At 42.3% G+C, this 26,106-nt stretch overlaps 1 protein-coding gene across 1 annotated transcript in view; it reads right to left on the minus strand.

Moving 5' to 3' along the window:
• Window positions 1-2,104: 2,104 nt before the first annotated feature.
• The window catches only part of EXOG (exo/endonuclease G), a 74,361-nt gene continuing 50,359 nt past the window's right edge, over window positions 2,105-26,106 (minus strand). The window contains exon 6 of the mRNA XM_069211086.1: window positions 2,105-5,248. Coding sequence (XP_069067187.1) covers window positions 4,790-5,248 — 459 coding nt within the window. The 3' untranslated portion in view covers window positions 2,105-4,789. The remainder of the gene's footprint in view (window positions 5,249-26,106) is intronic.

Genomic DNA, 26,106 nt, shown 5'->3' on the forward strand with positions numbered 1-26,106 from the left:
GTACAGAGAGTCTACTGTGCTTTGATTACCGGGCCTATATGGTGCAGGCACATGCCGAACATGATGAGGCAGGGACTCTTCTGGCATGGCTTGTCAATCCCACATCCCGTAACTCAATGATTCTAGAAACAGTCTACCACTGGGGAGCAACTGTATGATTAAAGGGCCATCATAGATCGTTTTACGAAATACTACACCTCTTCATATGCACCTCCCCCGAGTGTCCCATCTACTGCACAAATAGACTTCATTGAGGAAATGGACCTACCTCGTCTAGGGGAGCAGATGGCTTTCCAGTAGAGTTGCAGTTGCCAAAAAGGTGGCCTTACTACACTTGCTTTATTTATTTTCTACCCTCCCAGTGTATATTTCTCAATCTATGTTGTGTGACCTGGACTAGCTATTAATAAAGCTGATCTGGGGAGCGGGTAGACAGAGAGTGGCACTAAGCAAACTACAGCGCCCAACTCTTGAGATAAGTTTGGCGTCCCAAGACATGGAGGCCTATTACTTGGGTGCTTCATTTCAGTGGTTCACCCAATGGCTTAGCACACCAATCCACCCTGGAGGTGAGGTCCTTAACGGGATCCCAACTTTTGATATAGTGTTCCATCTCCTATTAATACCCAGGAGAGCACCTCTGAGGGAACCCATGGCCTTGCAGGTTCTACAGCGCTGCTGGCAGCCTAGCCTACAGTGCACCCACTACCTCACCATATTCCTCGTAGCTCCCTCTTGGAGGTGCATGTCCCCGTTGCCCGGAGGAAAAGCCCTATGGGGCCTAACAGGATGGGCGACATACGAAATTACAAAAATAGGAGACATATATATATATATATATATATATAAATATATATATATATATATATATATATAGATGGGGAGCTGTTGGCCTTTGAGGCCCTTACAGAAGATTTTGGATTACTGCAGGGGCAGTTTCTACTGCACTGGTAGCCACAATCAGGGAACATTGGAGACAAGGCATAGTACAGCCTGCTGCTCACCAAAGTTATCAAGTGCTTTGTTCTTCGAACAGTAGAATTAAAGCTCTCACACTACTGTATCAGTCATTATGAGCAGACATGCTAATTCCAATGGAGAATCTGCATCTTAAGTGGGAGGAGGACATAGGTTCCCCTACACCTGAAGCACAATGGACATCTATTCTGTTCCACACTTACATGGGGTCTCGCGGAACACCAGGTTCAAACTGATATATTTCTAAATCAAGCAGAGGGCTTATCTAATCCCAGGTGAAAAAGTTAGAACATTTGGTGCACAGAGGTCCACTACCCTAGATATGGAGAACATGGAGTGGAGCTTCTCCATATGCTGTGGTCCTGCCTTGCTCTGCTTGACTTCAGAGAAGGAGCATTTGACTGCATTGTTGAGGTCACTGACAGATCAATTTCCTGGGCCCTTTAGCAGGTCTCCTGGAAAGATTCCCCCGCAGTCTTAAACTCACCACCAAATTCGTAGATCTAGCCCTCTTATTAGCAAAACAGGAGATTACATTATGTTGGAAGGTGCCTAGCAGTCTTCGTCTGATTAAGTGGAAGGAAACTCTGACTTTAATAGCAGGCCTGGAGGTGCAAGTACTGTTTCGGGAGGTGACGAGGGGACAATGTACTATGGACAAGGCTAGAGCATAAGATAAATTTGTTGGCTGCCTAAAGGGGCCTGAAATAAATTTCCCCAACGGCTCCCTCATGTCACTGCATGACATGGAGGTTGAGGATATCTAACTTTTTAATCTGATACCCAAGGGGGCTGTACAACTGCAGGTTACCACTTTGTGGGTATACGGTGTACTAGCTATGGAGTGTGTATGGCGGACGCTTGAGGAGGGTGGGTTGGATGTCAGTACTGTTGATTTGTTTTCAGTGGTACAGGTCACACAGCAGACTACCTTATAAGGCTATTCCAAGAGCACTAGCTAAGGGACACCTTAACGATGATTACTGAAAGGCCTAAATGCATAAACTGATTTGTTACTTATATGACCTGTATTGCTCTTACTTGTATGCACGTTAAAACTAATAAAATCTGTTTAAGAAAATGTTATACACACACAAACCTCCCCCCAACCCCACACCGAGCAAAGTTAAGTAGAATATTTTTGCCTCTTTATTGGATGCACATACCAGATAACTGTTGGGTCCTGTTCAAGTACATTAAAAGCAACAAAAAAAAAGGAAAATGTTTGTGGTTTTACGGATTTTTTGAGCAAATATTTCATGCGTGTTTATCATACTGTAAAACGTTTTACAAAATGTCCAAACAACATTTTTTTTTTACATTAACTATCAAAAAAGAACCCTTGCAGACTGGTCGATAAATTTCCCTTACGTGTAATCCTAGACAACCGTCAGGCCAACCTTCACTGACGTCATGAAAATTGAAGAAACTCCACCTAGGTGTAGTATCATATAGGGCACGTCTTAAGACAAAAAGTAAGACTGAAAAAATATACAATTCTACGGCCCCAATGGCAGACCTAGGCAGCTTTTACAGGCTATCACCTATTACAGAAATGCCTTCACTTAGGCTACAAAGACATTAGACGTTCAGACATTAGAGATTACACTAGTCAAAAGCACGTTTGAAAAGCAGTAGTAGGTGTCACTCAAATATTCTCTTTCAGTGTATATTAGGAAATACAATCGTTTGTGTCATAGAAATGTGCTTGTTAAAGTATGTAGATAGACCCTTTTGTTATCAAAAACAAACTTTTTAATTATAAAAACAAAAAAACTATGTCCTGAAATAATTTTCGTGAAAAAATACACTTTTTGTATCCTGAAACCCAAGGGAATTATTCTTTCGCAAATGGAGACCGTATGTAGTTTTATAAAAACCTTCCTTTCACTCACCTTTCCCTAGCTTCTGACTGGAAACATCTGTGTTCAATACTGGAAGCTTCCATCAATAAAAGATTAAGTTGTTATCAGCATCACTCCCAGGGGGATCCAGGGCACAAGGCTAGTACGGGTGTAAACCCTGACAGTACAAAGGAATTCAAGGTGCTGTGTCCCTGCAGGTAGACTCATTGGTTATGTTCAAGCAGGCAAGGTCAGTAGCAAGTAAGTCTGTTAAGCTTCAGCAGGGGCCTTCAGGCTTGTTCTTTGCTAGGCGAAATTGGGTGGCACTCACCACCAAGTTCTATAATCACAAACTGCAATAGGGAACATGGAGGTGCAGGTTCAAAATGTGTTCAGTAAGCTATAGGGAAGATCCAGCATGTACAACTAATTTCAGGCAGTTGGGCCACTGTCCATCACAGTTAGTGCATCTATCAAGCTCAAAGGGTCTATCCAAAAAGGCTGGGACACAGTTTCCCTCCTCCCTCAGAAAGGGTGGGGAAAGGTCACCCACCACTGAAAGTAACACAGGCTTTACTGTCTACATGATGATGACAACGTGTGTTTTTAGGTGGGGTTGCCATGGTGGGAAACTTTTGTCTATTTCTCAAGTCAAATAAACAAAACAAAAAGGAAGAATAAAGAGGAATAAGGATCGGGACTGCCACCTGTGGGTAGTACCTTTAGACTATAAACCAATGTTTGGTGGTGGCTTGGAAGTCCTGGAGCATGGGGACATTTATTTGTGACACAACGTTAATGGACTAAGCTTGTCTAAGACAACTAGTTTTCTGATAAAACATACGAATAAAATATAAGTAGATATTTTAGAACCATTTCCTTCACCCAACGAGGCAGAAATAATCCTGGCAAGATGCTAACTTTATCTGAGAAGCTGAGACAAAGTGCACTTTGTGAAAGATGGCAGCACTTTCCAACTTCTTTGATGAAATGTGATTATAAAAAAAACTTGCATTTTGTCCGTGTTTTAACTCCAAATGTTCTTACCACTCCTCAAGTTAACTGTCCTGGTACATGGCACTCAAAAACATACCGAATCAGTGATTGATTTTGTTGATTTAAGGTGTCCAGAACTTTTCCCTGAAGAAACGCAAAGAAAGGAAAATGCATTGGGACTCATTTCAGTAGTTGTAGAAATGATGAACTTATGATGCTGTGCTACCGTTGCCTCGAAGTCAGTACTTTTAGGGTCATTACATCACAGATATGTACTTGCAAAGTATATTGTAGGTTGGAGTTCAGTTTCTTTATATCACGGTACTTTTACATAACCTCAATCCTATAGATATTCACTGAAAAAAACAGGTTACAGTGATGCTATAGTTAGGTGTTCAAGTTACTAAACAAGGAACATTAAAGACAAAAACACCAGTTAAAGTTTACTGTGCTAACTATAACTTTGCCTGCAGTCATTCACAGCTTATGACTTCACATATTGCATCACTCATGACATGTTAAATGCCATCAAATTTTACACGATATAGTCATTCTGATGCTATTCAATAGGGTTAGTGGAAGTAATTAAACACTGTACAGCGATAGGTAATTTTCTATCACCAATCATGTGATAATGAACATAATATTTGACCACATGTTGGACATAGCATATTCGTTATTCTTGTAACTAAAATAATAAATTTTAAGGGAAATGTACAAAGTGCATTTCCTGAAGGAAGCTCCGTATCAACAAGCAATTTAGTCCACTTATTTGCAAATATAAAATATTGGAGAAATAATATGAACTTTGGTAAGATCGCATTAAAGGGTACATGGTCTTGGATTCGAGATACATTATTTTTTTCACATCCCACAATCAGGTCTTTATAAAAAATGTTTACAAAAACAGTTCTCCTTTATGCAGATTTACAAATTCACAATGGCGAACAAATATTTTTGGAGTACACTAATCATCCAGTTTTCCTTTCTCTGGTCACCTTCGGGTCTTGCAGTATTTCATCCTCTTTTTTCTTGTACAGATTCAATAGATATTCATTAGGGTGGATGCCAGACTCTTTCAGCTCAGACATCACCTTTTCTAATCTGTCTAATGTCTTGGCACTTTGAATTTTACGACCAGCCAAAAACAATGTGAACTCCTCAAATTCAATAAGCTTACAGTGGTGAATGTCACAGATGTTCTTACAGTTCTTGGCTTTGTCAAGGCGGGGGAAAAACGTCAATCCAGACATCTTTTCTAGCTCTTCAATGTCAACTTGAAATTCAGGCAGTTGATGACTGAAGCTAATGGGTCTGTTTGGCACCACAAAGGCCCCGAGCACCAATGGTTCAGGCTCAGTTTTGCCTCTTCTCGCAAGAATCACCTTGAATAAATGTGATGGAACAGCTACATCATCTTTGCCGATTACCTTCAAGTAAAACAAAGAGTGGGTATTAGGAAAAAAAGTGCAGGGTTTGTTTTTTTAAATTTTCACTTCAGAAATACACTCTGAAAGACCTACTCATGGGTCTCATACTAGCCCAGCATAGAACGGCCATTCGATGAATGTCCCCAATTGGACCAAAGACAACGGAATGGCTGAGAGATCTGGCCTAATGGCCAAATGCTGAGGAGGGCCATGTGTGTAAAACACGTAGGGAGAATAAACTCGTAGAAGACTTACAGGCCTGGGCATCCATTGCTCACCGAGCTTTAAAATCCCCCAGATACACTGCCTCCTTAGGTATGAATGAAGATAAAGATCAGAGTGATTGCGTTGATTGACTGAGGCATGGATGATGGTGTGCGCTACAGTACGAATCAGAGCCATGTATAATTGTCCTCACTACATCTTTCACGGTGTGCCAAGTTCATCACACTGTGCTTCATTAAAGAAATTAGATTATGTGGGACACTGAAGGGGAGGTTTGGGGGGGATATAGCGGGGAGATTTGTAGTTGAAAATATTCGTCAAACCATTTTGTGTTCTCTAATTATGTAAGAGTTGAACTGTTGATCAGGAAAATGCCAATAAAACCATATACATAAAAAACCTGAGACCTACTCAAAGAATTGAAAGCCATGTTGCACTTCCCTTAATTTACCGTCCAGCCTACAATAAAAAGAAAACCGGAGCAAAACAGGTGTAATGATCTCTTCAACAGTCCACCACCAAAGCTCAAAACAATTTGGAATTTTGTAGATACATTGGTTTCCTGTACTGAATATACACTGTCCACTGTAAATTCCCAGGAATGTTGGAGGAGTAAGAGGAGTTCTGTGAGGTAAAAGAAACATGCACAAAAACCCATCACTCAGTTACTCAAAACAAGAAATATCACTTCCCCTCCTATGTCAGAGCCGCAATGACATCAGTAACATCTGTCAAGATAAAATATCAGTCTATATAAAATTATTCTGCTGATCTAGTAAATAGTATGCAACAGGATTGTTAAGACAACTCACACTACAAGAATTTTAATTTAGGATATTCAGAACAGATATTCATTTTAAACCGAGAAGCCTCATACCATCAGCAGATTTTATTTAGTTCCCGCTTGACTTACCTCTAGTAAACATACACCACAAAACACACCCTTTCAATTTCATGTCACTAAACAAGTCCATATTCACATTCAACAACCATTCAAATTCTAACTTCATTCACATCTAACATTCACAACATATTCACAGAGAGGGATGGTTCTGACATTGCTGACTTCATTCAATTACACAAATAGGCCATACTTTGCATCTATTGAATTGAAGATTAACAAATTCTCACTTTCAATCCATTATAGATACACTATATCAATAAAGTAGGCAACTAAAACAAGAAGAGGGGGTGGGGGAATTACTTGCATATATGAAGTCACTGAACAGTGGGCCTATCTCCCCCAACTCATCCTCTACATTCAACTGTCTAAAAGCTGCAATATGTCTATGCCAAACCAACAACAACATTATTGATCTGATATCTGAATATTTCTCTCACAGTTACGTACAAAAAGGAGGATGCCTACCTGTCTTATCAGGATCTATTTAGCTCTATGTCCGTCTCAATGAAAGGAGCAATAGGCTTTATTAAAATGGCTCTCATACACTTGAGCTTGTGTAGCACGCTTCATCACTGAATCCTCATATGGTGAGTCTACTACTCTAAATGCAGGAGTTACAGACCAACACTAGGTGCAAAACCGGAAGGACTTGATGGAGAAACTGTGATGTGGCAGATCAGCCTGTGTGTAAAGTGCTATGGGGAGAGTCATAGCCTATTAACACATTTGAAAGGTCTGGAAATACCCAAGCGAAAAGCATCATCGCTAACTAGAAGATGTGTGTGTGTGCGTGCAAGGCTATGTGAATTTCTTGTACAGCGGCGAGAATGCAAAGTTGTTATAAAGTTCACCCGTTTTTAAGTTTTTTAGATATAAAATAATGTCCCCAAGTTATTTTGTGTGTGGAGATAATTTATTACATTGTCTGCATCAGTTCAATCTAAATCTATTATTAGTCTAAAGGAGACAAAAAAGACTGCAATAGATACACAAGAAATAAACATTTGGGAGTTGTTCACTTACAGCCCTAAACTATGTAAGTGGTAAAAAAAAATACTCTCAATTGAGTAACTGAAAAACATATTTAATTTTAACCCCATATTAAAAGTAGGTTTCCTACGGAGCACGCAACTTTGGAGTACGTAAAACAGTACTTGTGTAGTACTCTTTTACATACAGTTACATGTTTTCGTGAACTCTCCACAAAACCTCTAAAATGGGAAAAAAATGAGATAACCAAGGGAATATGAATATACAATTCGTACAAATCGAAAGGACTGTGCCAATATTACCACTTCCCGTATTCACAAATGATTTTGTGAACCAGTCATTAAGATTATTCGACGTGTGATCTGACAGGAATACTCATGGTGGAAAGTAACCTTTGATTTTCAGCCCACCACGACCAAAATAGGAGGACAGCGCATCATGTGTAGTAACAGTCACCTCGAGAAGTGTGTCATTAGCAATCGAAAGAGAAACCGTACTGAAATAAAGGCGCGCAATATGCAATAACAACAATAATTTTGCTCATCGGGTTACGATTATTTCTAAAAAGAAAATATGATCAGATAGCAATTACATTAACTGAACTATAACCCAGCATATTCCCTACCAGGGACCAGGGCAGCTGTCATCTTTTGAGAACAATATCTTTAGCTTAATTTGTGCTGGTGGTTGTCGGTGGTGGGCACCCGAAGTGACCTTTGGGGATCGGGGCTTATTCTTCATCATCGGACTTTGACCCAGAGCAAGAGAGAGAGAAAGGCAGAGGGGATGAGGAAGAGAAAGATAGGAAACAGTGGCAATGTGAGAAAGCAGGGATGTAATAAAGAAAAACGCAAGAAAGATATAACGAGACCAGAAGAGCAGGCTGATTAAGAAAGTGAAACAAGGTGGAATCGCGCTGTGCTACAAAATAAATAGAAAAAATAGTCCAGAAACCATACGGAAAACATGGAGCCTCGTTTGTTTCCAGTAGTTTGCCGGTGCTCTGGAGGAGGGCTAAACACCGGAAAGGGCATGACCAATGCATGTGTTTCACAAATTAAAACAAGCAGAGTTTAAAAGGCAAGCTCACAAACCAATAAAAGTGACTGACATAACATGGGTGTGGTTAAAATCCCCATAAAGAGAGATAAGAAGAGGGACAGAGGGCTTTGAGCTCGCCCCTAATAAATGAAAGCGACTTTGCAGCTTTATTTTTGGCACTAAAGTACAGCTAACAGCTAGGCTTCGCTATAATGTTAAGCGCAGGGCACAAGAAAATAAAAGAAACAAAATAAAGGTGGGGTAAGTTAGGCAGTATGCAAGTGACATCATGGTGTGGGACATCACCTTGTGTGAAATCACACTGTGTGACATCGCACATAGAATAACGGCATCACAACCCATGACCTCATAGAAAGTGACATCACAAGGTGTGACACTGTATCTTAAGACCTCACACATATGTTTAGCAGGTCTAGTATTAGTACATCCTAGCGCATTACAATGTTTAACTGATGAGATAAAGTGTTGCGGTTACGCCAAAAAAGTGATGCAAACCTAGTGCAAAATCTGGGCCTCAACTTATACATTATTTAAAACCCTGCCACAAAGAAATGGTAACAAGGAGAGATGTGCCAGTAAATCTGTTCAGCTTAACTGGTTGCAAAGTCTGCATTTTAAAATATCATATGGGGTTAAGAGATCTTTGTATGTCAACTAAATCTCGGGGAATTATAATAATTGTAATATAACTCTAAAGGTTAATGCACTTGCTGAAGAGGTCTATGTTTTGTCTAGTCCTCTTGTCTAGGGCTCATGGTAGCCCCGTGGGCTAATGCGTCTCCTGCAAAGTACACCATGAGACATGCAGATGGCACATTATTTCAGGTAGATCAGTAAGTGGGATACTGTTTTTAACAGAGATCCTTTTCTTGCTTGCAGTTCATAAACTGTATTCCTTCTAATATATCACAGTGAACCGTGAAGGAGATGTGGCTCCTATACCTTGTAATCCTAATATATCAGACACTGAAAAATTATTTACACACATTATTTGGCAATGCATAATAAACAAAAGAGTCGAATTTAAATTGGGATTTGTGTAAATATTGAGACAGCCCAACACCTCGGACATTTTTGCAGTGCAAGCATTTATCTTATATACAGGGATTGCACAAAGTCAAAAGCATGTCTCTCTTAAATACTTGTGAAGTGATAAGCTGTGAACCTTTGTTTCACCTTCATTGCATTTAGGTGGGAGGCTTCCCTATAGTTAGTTCCCAGCCAGGATACTCCAATAGAAGGAGGCCTGATGGCTCCTTAACTTTGGGTTTTGGTATGGGCCTAGCTGGAATCTGATAAGCCGCCTCTCCGCCTGCACGTTGCTGCTGTCTGAAAATGGCAGAGAATGAAGGTGCTTCTGAATGTGTCGTTTAGCATATTTCTGTAGGGCCCAACTTCTTGACAGGGCAGAAGGCGTCTAGCCTATAAAAATAGTGGGTAGGTGCCGTCTACCAGCATATACCCTCGACTTGTGCCCTGGTTAACTGAAAAATACAAACATGGTCAGCGTATACGATTTTTTTTTGTCTATTAGATTGCAAAAATGGGTTAGCATGTTTCTCAAAGGTACATAATTACACCAAAAGCAATAACCGAAGCAATTAGGGCTATAAAATCAGCTATGTTGGTGGTCTCTCAAACACCTGCACCCGCTTGGGGATATGTAAACTATAATAATTGACGAGTGGATGACAAGTCCACTGATCAAGGAATATATATTTTCTTGTCATCCGTTTGTGCATCACATTTGCTTTTTGAATGGGTTGTTTCCTTGTAAATAACTGCTTCTAGGAGCATTTCTTCACACTATGGCTTTGTTACATTAAGTTTTGTTAAGTTTTGCCTGCATTATACATGTACTAAAGAAGTTCTGTTTCTAGTGTGCTTAACATTGTAGACGTTAGTCACGTCTTTAGTGCATCTTCAAATGATTTTGCAGTCCGATATTTACACAGCTTAGAGGAGAATTTGAGCCAGAAGAAAATATATATTGTGCTACCCGCAAGCAGCCGCGGGCCACAATTCTCTCCCTCTAGTAAGCCAGATAGCATCCATGAAACCACCACGTTTTTGTAACCAAAATTAAACAGCTTCTAGACGGAGTGCGGACAGTGATAAATTAGATAACACACAAAAAAACAACTAATCACAACTAGAGTGTGAATTTTCGTATTCTGGCATTTGGCTGCTCTCTTCACGAATAGAAATTTGGTTTATCACTCACCCTGTCCTCTCAGCATAGTTGATCCCGCAGAGCAACAACTGCATTTGTGAATAGAGGTAAATTAATAGGCATAAAAATAAAATAAAGTCGAAGTACGGCGCACAGCAGTACTACATCACAATATTGAAAAAATATATCGAAGCACTGATAATCATATGCCAGGGTCACCAATTCAGGCTGCGACCTCCAGCAGCATCAAGGTCTCCTGTCCCCAGGAGCCAGGTTAGCTGCTTTGCCCTTGGGGTTCCGCACCCCTGCGCTCTTGCCCTTCCTGTGCTCCTGGTTCCCGCTTTTTTCCCCGCCTCCCTGCATCCCTTCCAGGACCTATTTAGTGGAGGTCGCAGTGCATCCGCGCAGAAGGTGCACTGCTGGTGCACCAAAGGCAAGCTGTCCACGCCTCGACTGTCGCCAGCGCCAGTAACCCAGGACTTCCAGACGACCGCAGATACTCCACTCCTGACCTTCACACACTTGACCCCAGTCGCATCAACAACTACTTCCTAGCTTTGCAATGCCCTCGCTGACCCCTTCCACATCAAAATAGAAAGCATCTACAACAACTTCAACCCCCAACCCTCCAACACCCTCTAACCTCCAACCAACCACCACTACTGACCACCCACTCAACGCCTGGAAACAACTCAGCGATGCAGACACAACCACCCTTATGTGCTCCATCCACTCTGGAGCACCCTCCGACCCCTATCCCACCGACTTATCAACCTCGGAAGGACCGAGATCAGCTGCCAACTCACCACAATCATCAATGCCTCACTGGCCATGGCCACCTTTCTCGACGTCTGGAAACAAGCTGAGATCAGACCCCCTCCTCAAGAAACCCTCGGCTGACCCCAACAAACTACAAAACTACTGACCCATTTCGCTGCTCCTTACCCCGCAAAGTCCTGGATAAGCCAGCCAACCTCCAACTCACCGAACACCTGGAGAGAAACAACCTACTAGACCCATCTCAATCAGGTTTCAGAAGCAACCACAGCACAGAGACAGCTCTAATCGCTTCCTCAGACGACATTCGTGCCTTATTTGACAAAGGGGAATCCGATGGCTCCATCCTGCTCGACCTATTAGTCACCTTTAACAGTCTTGCACCTTACACTCATGTACTGCCTACGCCAGACGGGAATCACTAACGACACGCTCAACTGGATGGCTTTCTTACTCACAGGACACACCTAAAAAGTCTGGCTCCCCCCCTTCGCATCACAAGCCAAGCACAACATCTGTGGCGTTCCCCCAGGCTTGTCCCTCAGCCTCACACTCCTCAATATCTACATGACTCCACTTGCAGACATAGTCAGATCGCATGACATCAACATCATCTCCTATGCCGACGACACTCAGCTCTTCCTATCACTATCCACCAACACCAATACTACCAAGACAAATTTCCACAACTGCATGAAGAATATTGCAGCATGGATGAAAGACAATTGCTTAAAGCTGAACACAGACAAGACGGAAGTTCTCATCTTCGGCAAAAAAAACACCCTCTGGAATGACTCCTGTTGGAGCTAAGCCCTGCCCATATGCCAAAAGACCATGCCCGCAACCTTAACATCATCCTAGACAGCGAGCTCTCCATGAGCCGTCAAGTTAACTCCGTCGCCTCAGCCTGCTTCCACATGCTATGCATATTCCGGAATGTCTTCAAGTGGCTCTCCATCAACACAAGAAAGTCAGTCACTCGTGCCCTCATCACCACCAGTCTTAACTATGGCAACGCACTCTATGCAGGCACCATCAGCAAACTCATGCAAAGACTCCAATCAATACAGAATGCGCCCGCCAAGCTGAATCTCAACCTGCCCAAGAGAACCCATATGTCCCAGCACCTCAAAGACCTCCACTGGCTCCCAGTCCAGAAGAAATGCCACTTCAAGCTACTCACCCATGCCTACAAAGCCCTCCACGACTGTGGACCCGCCTACCTGAACCAACGTCAGAATTTCCACCACACCAGCAGCAACCTCCGCTCCGCACACCTGGACCTCACACAGATCCCCCAGCACTTGCCGCTGTTGTGCCGAAGGGCACTCCTTCTCCCACCTTGCCTCCAAGGCCTGGAATACTTTCCCCCTCCACCTCCATACCGTTCCAAGCCGACATTATGAAAGGGTTCAAGACCTTGCTTTTCAAGTGAAGACCTGCTCCTAGTGCCTGGATAACCGCACGGGGGACAAGCCACGCTCTACAAATACTTGATCGATTTATTCATTGAATGGTAAATTAGGCATATTCAGTACTGCATCTAAATTTGGTGCAAAGGGGACACTGGACAGCATTTTGTTAAAAACAAGGAAATGTCTTTAAATGACCATGCAAGAAGCCACTGCGCATGTGCAATAGGACAGCACATTGCATTAGTAAGCAATGCATATAATTCCACAAATAGCTTTTGGCTTTTATTTCACTATGATGGCATACTAGCCCAAATATTTATTGTGCCCTATTTTTATATATAAAACGTAGGTTTTTCATACACATCAGTGGCAGTTTGGCATTGGCATTTTGGCCATGTAGCACTACAATCCAGTTAGAGCATACTAGTGTTACTGCAGACAAGTAATTTGACATATACAAGGTTGGTATACATAATGCACTCCACCCAGGACATTTAGCTTTCCTACCATTAGGAGCCCCATTTACAATGGACTTATAGGGAACGTAAATAGGTCAAATAGAGAGTTCCAATGTATAGCACATGAAGGGACTCACAAGCACTTCACTGCTATTTAGCAGTGGTAAAGAGTACAACATCATATATTTAGCACAAATAGGGTTGACCATGCAGAGAAGGACGATTTCCTACAGACAGTATGTATGTATGTCTTGGTATTTCTGAAGTTCAAACCTAAAAGACTAGTATTTCAGCATAGTATAGTGGGCAAGCAACATCTCATGTATTTAGGAGGTGGGAGACACATGGAGGCGGTACAGCTGGTGTAAGGGATACAAAGTCAGCCTATCGGAGGTAGTGGTCCTTGAAGAGATGATTTAGAGTTCCTTCCTGAATTGTAAGAGGACTGACCAAGATCTACATCCTTGGGAAATACTGGTCACTTGGTTAGCTAGGTAGAGATTGGGTCTTGATGTAGAGGATCCTATAAGTGATGCAGCTGATCATAAAGATCCTTTAGATTGAGGGTGAAGTGATTGGATTTTGTTAAGCTTGTGATGAGCTGTGCTGCTGAGCAAAGGATGCTTTTCAGAGCAGCAAGTATGGTGTCTGAGATGCCGATGAATAGGGCATTGCCCCATCTAGGTGGCTGAAGATGTAGGCTTGAATTGTAATTAGGAATTCTTCTAGGAGAGAAGGTTTCCACTTTTTTGGGCAATACAGTTAGATTCAGGAAGTTTGGGGCTTTTTGGTAAACAATGTTTTGAGTGAAAGGTTTTAGTCCAGGAGAAATCTGAAGGATTTAGCCTTTTCATTCAGTTGGGGTGTGAAGCCTGATAGGTTTTAAATTGGAGAGCCATGACTGAATTAGAAACTATTTGGCTTGTTGGCAAGTAGGAGATAATCGATGCTCAAGTTAATTAGCTCAAAGTACTTTACTGACATCCAGGTTTGGATTTGTTCGAGGCATGCTTTTACTCTCTGTATGCCATTGGTTGAGGAGATTTTGAGGTAGAGTTTGGTCTCGATTTACATATTAATGGATACTGAGTTTGAGGCAAGGATGGCTTGAAAGATTTGATAAAAAGATTGAAAATGACAAGGAACAAGATGCAGCCTTGGGGCATCCCACAGGTGTCAGGGAGAGACCAGGATCTGGTGGTTCATTTATGAACAGGTTCCTTTCAGGGAGGATATGAACGACTGAGGGACTAAGCCAGTGAAGTCAATGCAAGCTTTCCAGATGTCGATCAAAACGGATGGTCTACAGTGTCAAACACTGGCGAGAGGTTGATCAGAAACAAGAGATTAGGATTGTTTTCATACTGAGAAAGAGAGAATTGTGAACTACTTTAAGCATGGCTGTTTCAATATTGCTGTGTGCTTTAAACCCTTACTGAAAGTCTTGAAGTGGGGTATTATTGCTGATGTGCTCCTGTGGCTGGGTGAAGACTGTCTTCTCAATGATTTTTCCAACTAATTAGAGGTGGGTGATAGGACAAAAGTTGGCAAGGTTGGCTGGATCCGGTGTAGCATTTATCAGCAAGGGGAGGATTTGTCCTGTCTTCAGGATGTCTGCCAAAGGGCCTTTTATTAGTGAGGTGTTGACAACGAGAATAAGGGGTGTGAGGGCATCTCTGTGCAGACTTAACATAGGTGATGGGAACTACATCATCTTTGTAAGAGGTGGCCTTGAGTGAGTTCAGTATATTAGAAAGGTTTGTGTGGAAAACATGGAGACATTGAAGATATGATGTCAGATCTGATGTAGTTAATTTTCTCAGTGAAGAAGTAGATAGTGTTGCATCTGTCAGCTGATGGTGGGATAGTAGTCTCTGGGATGGAGTTGGCAGGCTTAAAGAGTATTGCTTCTGTTGATTGCTCTACTGATAGTGGTCTTGCAGTTGGTGGCTTTAGCTGTGGTGAGGAATGGAATAACGGTTAGGAGTGATGTGCTTTCAGAAGACTAAGGTTCTCGTGGCATTTTCATCTTCCTCCATTTCTACTTCTGTCTTCGCATGGTACATTTGCTTCTGGTAAGTTCTTTGGGTTCAGCAGAGTGCTAACTGCTTGGGTACACAAATCTTCAGAGAAGCATAACATTCCATGTGTTTGTTTCTTCAGAGTGGGGTCGAGAAGGGTGTTGACATCAGTATCTTTGTTATACCAGGATCTCCTGGCAACCCATGGTGGCTCTTTATCTTGATGACACTGGCTTCAAGCACATCATTAACAATGACCAGCCTTATTAAAAACTCTTTTGTTTAAGGCTGGTTTCCACCTGTACTGAATAGACATTATTTTGGCACTATTTAGCAAACCTAACTTGGTTCCTTTTCATTAGGCCAACTATTGACTTACTAGTTTTCTCTCTGCTATCATAAAGACTGTGGAGAAGCATCTTCCTGGTTGTATATGCAAGTCTTTTTCTTGAAGGGACACAAGCCGCATGCATTTGGAAAATCCTTGGGCAGAGACTAACACAGTTGCCACCATGAATATCTAAGCATGATTAGGAGACCTGGATGGTCTATTCTTACTTGATATCTCAAAGTCCTTTGAAATGGCCAACCATAATATTTTAATTGGCAGGTTGTGATATTATGAGCTTAAGCTCACGAGGATATGATTCTTTTGTTACATGCGCTAGTGTCGCCCCAATCTGGGTTTTGCTCTGGCTAACTAACAGTGCCTCATCTCTACCCAACAGCAGGGATGATTGGGTAGCTGAGCGCATGACACAATTGACTTCTCAAAGAAATCGTGGTGACTTAGGTCCCATCCGTTTCTCTCAGTTACATTAGTCTCACATACACAAAGACAAACAGAGGTAGTCTATGTTTCAATAAGGTTTTTAATGAAGCAACTGCATCTTAGATAGCAAAGCATGTACTGCAATAACCAGGGCGAAACAGCATGACAGAATTAGAATGGTGACAAGGAGAGTGAAGCACAGAAATAACGCTACCATATTGTCACTAAAGTCAATGGACTAATTCCTACCCAGGCTATAATAGAGCACAGCATGTTAAGCTCTTGTTCTGCCCTTTAGGTTCCCCTGGGAAGACATCATCCCCCATACCTGAGCAAAGGCCTGAAGTCTGCATAAGCAGCTGTTGCGAAGAGCTCAGCAATCAGCATACAGTTGTGGTCCTCTGGCTGGAATCTCCCTCTAACGTGTAAGAGACAAGGAAGTGTTTTTATAATAAAACAGCTGATGTTCTGAGAAACTGTCCCTACGTAAGGATGTGTGTTTTTCTATGAATACCAGAGACAAACCTTTTACCACATTCACCGGCAACCTAGCTCACTGCAGCCTTGAAAGAAGCACAGAGCAAACAAAAATGTCTTGTTTGAGAATGTAGTGCTGGCCTAAGCAAGAACAGCTTGTATACATTTGGTTGTGCTCATGGTTCTGGAATGGAGAGCTTGTAGAAGACAGATACAGCTTATCAGCTGCAACCTGTCCTCTCCGTGAGCAGTCCGTCTCAGGTCGTGGGTGGGTGACGTCACTCTCCAGGTGATGGCAGATTCAGGATCACCTATCACCATCTTGAGAGACAACTTTCCACAAGAATTGGGGAAATAGCCTTAACCTGACTCCCACCGACATTAACCCAAAAGCTTTTGGGGAAAAAGACATTGACATGTTAGGATATTTTCTCTCCAGAGACAAGTGTATAGGCAGAAATACATATACCAAAGTGTATGTTGCAATTAAAGGCAAGGATATAATAGGGTGGAGAGATTTAGCCAAGAGTGGGTCCGTACCTTAAGCCAGGTATGAAAATCCCTGTGGTGTTAGGTGAGTTACCAATTGCCCAAGTAAGTGTGAACCTAAAGCTACAGACATTGAGTCCATTTTAGAAAATTGCAAAAATGTTTTTACTAATAAAGCAGGTTTAGTCAGAGGGTTTCAACATCGGATTTGGTTAAAACCTATGATCAAGTTATTGCCCACAAAGTTCGTCCTATAGCTTTGAGTATCAAAGAAGAGCTTAAAGTAACTCTTAAAAAGTTATGCGAGGAATGGTATAATTGTGCCATGTGAGTCATCACAATGGTTCTCCCAGGTTGCGGTGGCAAGCAAAAGCTCAGGAGAAATTAGGTTATGCACTGACTTACGCTCTATCAATAAAAATATCCTTAATGATTGACATCCCTTAGCTAGGATTCATGATTGGCAAATTTAGAAGGAGCAAGTGTGTTTTCCAACACTGATTTACGCTCAGCATACCACTAAGTGCCCCTAGCAGAAAAATCTTAGGAGTTGACAACGTTTATCGTGCCTTTCAGAGGGTACAAAAATGTCAGATTACCATTTTGACTCCCATCAGCAGCAAGTGTGTTTCCGAGGCTAACGAACATCTGTTTGTAGCAAACTAAGAAGACATCTGCCGGATTAGGGAGATTACTATTAAAACTCCAAGAATATACATTAGATGTTAAGCATGTATCTGGTGGAAAAAACGTCAGAGCTGATTGCCTGTCTAGAATGGCACTGAATGTAACTGATGAAAGTGATCTATATACTGACAGTGTGTGACAGCTATAGAGGATAGCACAGTTTCAGGAATGTTGCTTTTATAGAAAAAGAATCAAACGAAGCAAACACAGATGATGAGAATCTAACTAAATTAAGAAAATGTATTGTAGAAGGATGGCCAGAAACCAGAAATTTGATGGGGGATTTAAAAGTATATTCTCAGGTGACCAATGAATTATCCTTGGTGGGTGACAGGGTGATGTGACATAATCTATTTGTACCACCAGAAAAATTAAGAAAATCCTTGATCACAATTGCACATTAAGATCACCAAGGTGTTAGCAGAGCTATTAAGCATTTGAAACAACACTACTGGTGGCCTTATATGGATGCACAAGTGAAATCTATGCTAGACAACTGCCCTTAGTGTTTAGTGTCCGATGAACAGTGAAAAACAATGAGTATGCCCTTGCAACCAATTCCCTTTCCTGATGCACTGTGGTATAAAGGTTGCATTGGATTTTGTTGGTTCTTACTTACCTCCTCAAGCAACATGAAGTAGCTTGTCATTGTAATTGATTTCCACTCCAAATGGATTAATTATTCTTTGTCAGAGCTCCCAATACTGAGCCTACCATTACATTTTTGAGTAATATGTTCCCTCTAGAGGGTTCACCAAAAGAGATTGTCACAGATAATGGCACTCACTTCAACTCTTATGGCTTGTGCAAATTTCTTGAGTTATATGATGTTAAACACATTGAAGTTGTACTATACTCACCTAAATCTAATGGATTAATAGAACAAGCTAACACGTTTGTAAAAGAAGGCATTCAGTGAGTGTTAGCAGTTGGAAAGAATGTCAAAGAAGTCGTACATAGGAAGACTTGGAGTTATACCATGTCACCTCATACTATTACAGGTACTGCACCTTTTACTTTGATGCAGGGAAGAAATGCACATACAAGTCTGTAATCAACATAGTTATTACCCAAGGAAAGCTGTGTACCATCCAATAATTTCAAAACTGCACATAACAAGGTTTTGCAAAAACAGAAAGAGATGTAACAAAGATTTGATATTAGTTATATCGGCAGAAGTAACCTAGCTTTACAAGACAATGAATGGGTACTAATAAAGAAACCCAGAGGTGTAAAAACAAAAAGGGGCGTCCAAGTTTTCCCATCCCATACAAGTGAATAAGGTTAGTAAAGGCACAGCATTACTTGAAAGGAAAGGGTGCTGAAACAAACACAGTTTGGTAGAGTCACTCAGGAGAAAGCTGCAATAATACATAAACACAAAATGGAAAGCAATGTCAAGGAATGTGATTGGCCAGTATGATTACAAAGGGACAAAGTGCACACAGGTAATGGAGTTTGCAGTCACTCAGTGAGCTCTGATACTAATGTTCAGCACAGTGAATCTAGTCCAAATAGGCAGCAGAATCAAGAGCCAGGAATATCAGCTTGTGTGTGAAGGAAAAAAAGGTTTTATATTCTGCGAACTGTTTAAAAATGACGTGCAAGTTTAATGACTATATCATGAAGTACCTAAAACTTAGCTTCTGAGCTAATCAATCAATCAGGAATTTGTAAAGCGCACTACTCACCCGTGAGAGTCTCAAGGCACAGGGGCTGCTCCTATTGCTTGAACAGCCAGGTCTTGAGAAGTTTCCTGAAGGTAATGAGGTCTTTGGTCTGGCACAGGTGGGTAGGAAGGGTGTTCCATGTTTTGGCGGCGAGGTTCGAGAATGATCTACCGCCGGTTGTAGTTCTGTGGACGCGTGGGACGGTTGCGAGGGTGAGGGCGGCTGAGATGCCAGGTCAGGGTGTAGAAGGAGAGCCATCTGTTGAGGTATTCTGGTCCAGTGTTGTGCAGTGCTTTGTGAGCGTGGGTGAGGAGTTTGAAGGTGATTCTCTTGTTGACTGGGAGCCAGTGCAGGTTTCTCAGGTGGTCTGTGATGTGGCAGTGGCGGGGATGTCCAGGATGAGGTGTGCTAAGGCGTTCTGGATGCGTTGCAGCCTCTTCTGGAGTTTGGCCATTGTTCATGCGTAGAGGGCATTGCCGTAGTCCAGTTTGCTGCTTACGAGGGCTTGGGTGACCGTTCTTCTGGTTTCGGTGGGTATCCATTTGTAGATCTTTCGGAGCATGTGGAGGGTGTTGAAGCAGGAGGAGGAGGAGATGGCGTTGACTTGCTGGGTCATGGATAATGAGGAGTCCAAGATGAATCCTAGGTTGCATGCATGGTCAGTGGGAGTCGGGGCAGCTCCGAGAGTGGCAGGCCACCAGGAGTCATCCCTTCCGGAGGGGGTGGAGCTGAAGATGAGGACTTCCGTCTTGTCGGAATTGAGTTTGAGGCAGCTGCTGTTCATCCATTTTGCAATGGCCTTCATTCCTTCGTCCTTGGTGAGGGAGAGGATCAGCTGGGTGTCGTCGGTGTACGGGTTGATGTTGAGGTTGTGGGATCGGGCAATGTTAGTGAGCGGGGCCATGTAGTTGTCTGTTGACTGCCTTCTCAATTACTTTTGCAGTGAAGGGGATCAGGGAGACAGGCTGGAAGTTCTTGAGGTCCTTTGGGTCCGTCTTGTGTTTTTTGAGGAAGGCGTTGATCTCGTCGTGTTTCAAGCTCTCCAGGAAGGTGGTGGACTCGAAGGACCTACTGATGATCTTCCGTAGTTGGGGTGTGATGACAGAGCTTGCTTTGTTGAGGGTGTGGTGAGGCCAGGGGTCAGATGGAGAGCCAGAGTGGATGGTGTTCATGATTTCGATGGTGTTGTTTACGGAGGTCCAGGAGAGCAGGAGGTTGGTCGGAGGTGAATCTGTGGTGTTGGTGGTTGCCGGGGGAGTCTGGGTGCTGAAGCTGTTGTGGATGTCTGCAATCTTGTGGTGGAAGTAGGCTAGGGAGCCGCAGGTCATGTGATGGCGGGATGTCGTTGGAGCTGGGGTTGGAGAGTTCCTTCATGACGTTGAAGAGCTCTTTGTGGCTCTGTGAGTTGTTGTTGATTCGGTTTTGAAGGCGGTTCTCTTGGCGTCTCAGATGAGTTGGTGGTGGCTGCAAATGGCGTTTTTGAAGGCTATGTGATTGTACAGAGTCAGATCTTGGCTCCACTTTCTTTCAAGTCTTCAGCAGGTTTGCTTAGATTCGTGGAGGTCGGCGGTAAACCAGAAGGCCTTTCTGTCAGTGCGTCTGTTGGAGGGATTCTTGATTGGGGCAAAAGTATTGGCACAGGAGTCGACCCAGTGCCTGAAGTTGTGGGCAGCTGCATAAGTGTTGGTGGTGTCGATGGGTGGGTTCCGGGAGTGGGGCGCGTTAAGTTGGTCTTCGGTGAGTATGTAGTCAGCAAGCATAGCAAAGCAAAGCATAGAAAGGAGGAGAGAGGCAGAAGGTAGCCTAGTAGGAAAGCAGAGCTCTTACACTAGACCCCAGGGATGAGGCACAGGCAGAAGCCTGCGGGTGGAGGCGGCCCTCGAACTCCCGACAGGGGTCAGGAGTTCAGAGGAGCCAGGGAAAGGGCTCTACTTGCAAGGTGGAGCCACGGGAGGCAAAGCAGTGCACTTACCAGGTCAGTGGTATTGCTAATCAAAAGTACATTGCAATTTTATTGACTATGTTATATATTGTTCTACACAATTAATATTTTGTTTTATGTTGCATTGTACTTACGTTTGTGTAAGAGGGAAGGTGTGTGATATTATGAGCTGAGTTATCAAGTTGACCAGTGAACTTCCAAGGACTGCCACTGGACATTCTAATTTAGTATTCATTAGACCTGGCCAAAATTAATGTAATATTCTTTGCAAAAATTATGTAAAATGGCCATAAAATTAGGCGGAATTACTTGAAATGCTGGTCTGACTTTTTTTTTTTTTCTTCAAGGAATGCGTTCCGACATGTATTTGGATCCAAGAGTGCATTTTTGTGATAGAAATAGCACAAAATTGCAGATTCCACAAACAGCTGCTTACATTCCATTTGTTCGCATCATTCCCAATCTCAATTACGTAGCTTTACCTAATCTCTGGCATTTTGTTTAGCAAGTGTAATGCAAAATTCCAAATACTACGCAAGATTATGCCAGCAAAACAAAAATTTGCCTTGGCCTAGCACTCACCAGATAGTCAAACCTTTTCACATTGGATCAATATTCCCAGAACCTCAACTAGGTTGTATATATATTCTTCTTTTCATAAAAGATAATGCGTTACGATTCTTCAGATGACAGACCCCGTAAAATCGCTAATTTGATACTAGTGCATCACAAGGTAGAGTCGAAATACAATGGAACACAATGTCAGCTTCTGCTCACCTACTCTCAAACTGCCCATTTCCCTTTCCATAAGGTAAATTCAGAATAAAAGGATGACAGATTTGAAATACTTTTTTATTTTAAACAAAATGTGCCATCTGCTGATAAGCAAGAGAAATATATTTGCCCTGGACAACTACTCAAAGCACTGTTTGTAATCTATATTGCTTAAAGAAGCATGGGAAGCTTCAGTGCTCAGATTTTTTTTTTTAATCCGCATAAATGTCCCTAGTGCAGATTTCCTACAGCCGGACACCCAGGACATATTGTTTAGGGTCAAGGACAACAAGTTCTCTGGTTTATTTTGTCCTGAGACAAGTAGGCCCAACCCACTGCAGCACAAACCCTTTGCCTGCCGATTTACAGCACCACAATATCGAACAGTGAAGGAGGAAATTGTCTGCTCAAGGTAATATTTATGTCCATATGTTAATATTGTTCAAACTTGTATTTATGGCTCATTACTGCAAAACCTTTATTTTTAGGGTGAGCTTTCTAAATAAATATGATCTCGGACTGCACTACTGACAGTAGTTCCAGAAAAAAAAAAAAAGTGTACACACCTTTGCAAAGTTTAACAATATGAGGCTACGTATAATGCTCCCAGAAAGCACTCTGATTAGATGCAAATATCCGCAGAACCTTTAAAGCAAAACTGCTGATTCTTTGCTTTCAAAATAAAATGTTCACAAAAAAATGCAACTAGGAACAAAAATGTTTTGCAAAACTACTGTGAAATTTCTTTGAAGCATTATTTCTCAAAATGTGTTGATGAATGCTAATATTTCCAAAGAATATTCACAAATGGAATGTCAGTCTAACACGTTTCAACAAGATTAAGCGAAACATGAATATAAGCAGACACTAGCAAAGCCATTAGATTAGACACTGGTGGTCAGTATTTTGGTTTTGTCAATGTATGTCTTTTTTTTGGCATGGCTTTTGTGAGACTTTATTGTTGTGGGAGCAACTGGGCCCTCACCATAGTAACAAATAATTACAAAAAGCAAAAATATTTTTGGCTCAAAAAGAACAAACTGCACAGTAGTTCCTGGAACTGAACAAAACTACTTTGTTTGCCGGTATGCTCCATCTGAAAGAGCAGATTTTGATCTTCCACAGTGAAGCTAGCTGATTGATGGACAGAGAGGGAGGTAGGACTGTAATAAAAACAAATGTCTTGATTAACATCATACCTAATTCGGGGCTTAATTCTTAAAGTAAGTCACAAAAGTGCACCAATGGTATATGTCTTTGCATTAGTGCAGATTTACATATTTCATGAATTCACAGAAGTAGACTAGGAAATTGTACTCCTAGAAAATAATTGTGAACTGTATTTTAGCACAAGCAAATACATGTGTAGATTTGCTCATGCGAAAATGTGTTGAGCGTTTACTAGTTCACTTTCCCTTTACCCACTTTCTTCCCCAACCCTGGAAAAAGTTTTACTTCAGACCCTTGTCAAATATAACTTTCAAACCTTTCACAGTATGGGAAATGATTAGAAGAGAGAAGGTGAAAACCCTTAAAAAAACATGCAGGCTCAAAGGGGCATTCCAACCCTGGAACTATTGCTTACCCCTTCCCCTAGTATGTAGATCTGCAGAAATGTGGCAAAATAAGGAAAATGCTAGTATTGAAGCCCTACTATAGCATTAGCCCTGGCATAATCAGAGAGGCTATTATCAGAGCTCTTATATAATGAGATTGCTGCATTAATTTGTTGCTGCATTACATGCCAAAAAAAGAGAAATAGATTTTTTAAAAGGACAAGTAGATTTATGAAGTAATCTGTCCCATTGACGAGTAGATACTTTAATAAATTCCACACCCCTGATGACGTGTAAAAATTAGACCAATTTTCCATCAAAAACATTGTAATCCCATAGCACTGCACATTATGTTGGATAAGCACTGTGTTGTTGTGTGGGGATTTGTAAGGTGCTGCATACTCTTTACATTTTGGGCATGTGCGGGTTCAAGCCCAAACATCACTCTGAAGTGGAGCTGAATAGCAAAGGCAAGGCAACAGCAAGTGAGACAGACTTCTAACCTAACTTATTTGCCCTGAAAAAAAAAAAAAAAGTCAGTCAATTTTATTGTACAGTTATATATAAAACCTTCACAAACACAGAAACAATTTGGAATATTCAGCATAAAGAATTAAAACACTACATTATACCAACGACAATTCTAATTCCAGGCAAGGAATGATTCAAGTGCGTCATGCTGTGAAAAAAGAGAAAAAATAAATAATAATAAAAATAATACAGAAATGGATAGTTTCTCTTACGGAAAGAGAGGCAACTGCCCTACAAAACCCCAAAAAGGCACTGCAAGCCTATATAGATCTCGGTTGGGACCCTTACACTCATAATAACATTGAAAAACCACCTAATTTCACAGAAAAAGTCCAGGCAAAGACACCAGTACTGTTCTGTAGATCTACTCGCAATTCAAAAAAAAAAAAGACGCAATAACGCCGCCAGTGTTGCCGGCCGCATCATTGAGTAGGTGCACACATGAGTCAACACACATGCACAAACAAACAGAATTAAATAAATGCCATTTCCTTTCTTTTTTTCTAATTATTGGACAGTCTAAGATGGCACATGCTGCCTGTAGCAGTAAATAATTTTTAAAAAGAGCAAAGTTAAGTGAGTGAAAACATTTTTCTTGTAGTGAATTTCTGGCAACAAATGATAGGTGTCAGACCCTTCAAAACACAACAAAAAGACAAGCTTTGGCAAAGCCAATAGGTCTCGCCTTTACAAGACTTATTGGCTTTGTTTTGCCATGCAGTACACCAGTGTGGCTTCTTTTCAGCATGGCTAAAGGTTAGTGGCGTGGAGTGTCATTGTGGAGCGGGGGAGTAGAGTGTCCGAGAGTGGGTTTGGCTGAATTTTGTACAGTGGAGTAGGACGGTTAGAGTGTTGTATAGCTAAGTAGAGGGGAGTAGGATTGAGTGGCAGAAAGTGTTGTAGGGTGGGGTGGAATGGGGTGGAGTGGATTAAAGTGGATTGAGGTAGTGGGGTGGATTTAATTGGAATAGAATGGGGTGGATTGGATTGGGGTGGTTTGAGTCAAAAGAGGTGGATTGGTGTGGGGTGGTTTGGCGTGCGGTGGACTGAAATGGGGTGGATTTGAGTGGGGCAAATTAGTTTGGGTGGGTGGTTTGGATTGCGCTGAGAGGGCTGGAGTGGGGTGGATTGCAGTGGAGTGGGGTGGATTGCAGTGGGGTGTGTTGAATTGAATTGCAGTGGATTGGATTGAAGTGGGGTGGATTGCATGGAGGTGGGGTGGACAGATTCGATTGGAGTAGGGTGGACTGAACTAAGATAGGGTGGGGTGGATTGGGTTTGGGCGGACTGGAGTGGATTGTGTTGAGGTGGGGTGGACTGGAGTGGGGTAGGCTGGATGGATTGGACTGGAGTGTGGTGTAATGAACTGGGATTGGGTGGGCTGGAGTGGGGTAGAGTGTGGTAGACTGTACTGGAGTGAGGTGGATTGGAGGGGCTGGAGTGGATTGAAATGGGGTGGGTGGATTGGGGTGGGGTAGATTGGAGGGGTGGGCTGGGATGGATTGGATTGGGGTGGACTGCATTGAGGTGAGGTAGATTGGATTGGTGTGGGGTGCGGTGGACTGCAATGGGGCTGACTGGAGTGGGGTGCATTAAGTGGAGTGGAGTGAGGTGGGTAGGACTGAGTGGGATGTATTGGCTATAGAGTGGTGGATTGGATTTGGGTGGATTGGATAAGGGGTAGGGTGGTGCTGGATATTGGTGGGGTGGATTGGGTTGTGGTGGATTGGACTGGAGTGGGGTGGGGTGGATTTGGTTGGAGTGGGGTGGATTGGGTCAGAGTGCGGTGGACTGATTGGAGAGTGGTGTAATGGATTAAAGTGGGGTAGATTAAGGGGGTTTGGAGTGGGGTGGATTCAACTGAGTAGGCTAATGTGGACTAGACTGGACTGACTGGGGTGAATTAAAGTGAATTGCACTGGAGTGGGGTGGACT

The sequence above is a fragment of the Pleurodeles waltl genome, chromosome 10 (assembly GCF_031143425.1).
Source record: "Pleurodeles waltl isolate 20211129_DDA chromosome 10, aPleWal1.hap1.20221129, whole genome shotgun sequence".
NCBI lineage: Eukaryota > Metazoa > Chordata > Amphibia > Caudata > Salamandridae > Pleurodeles > Pleurodeles waltl.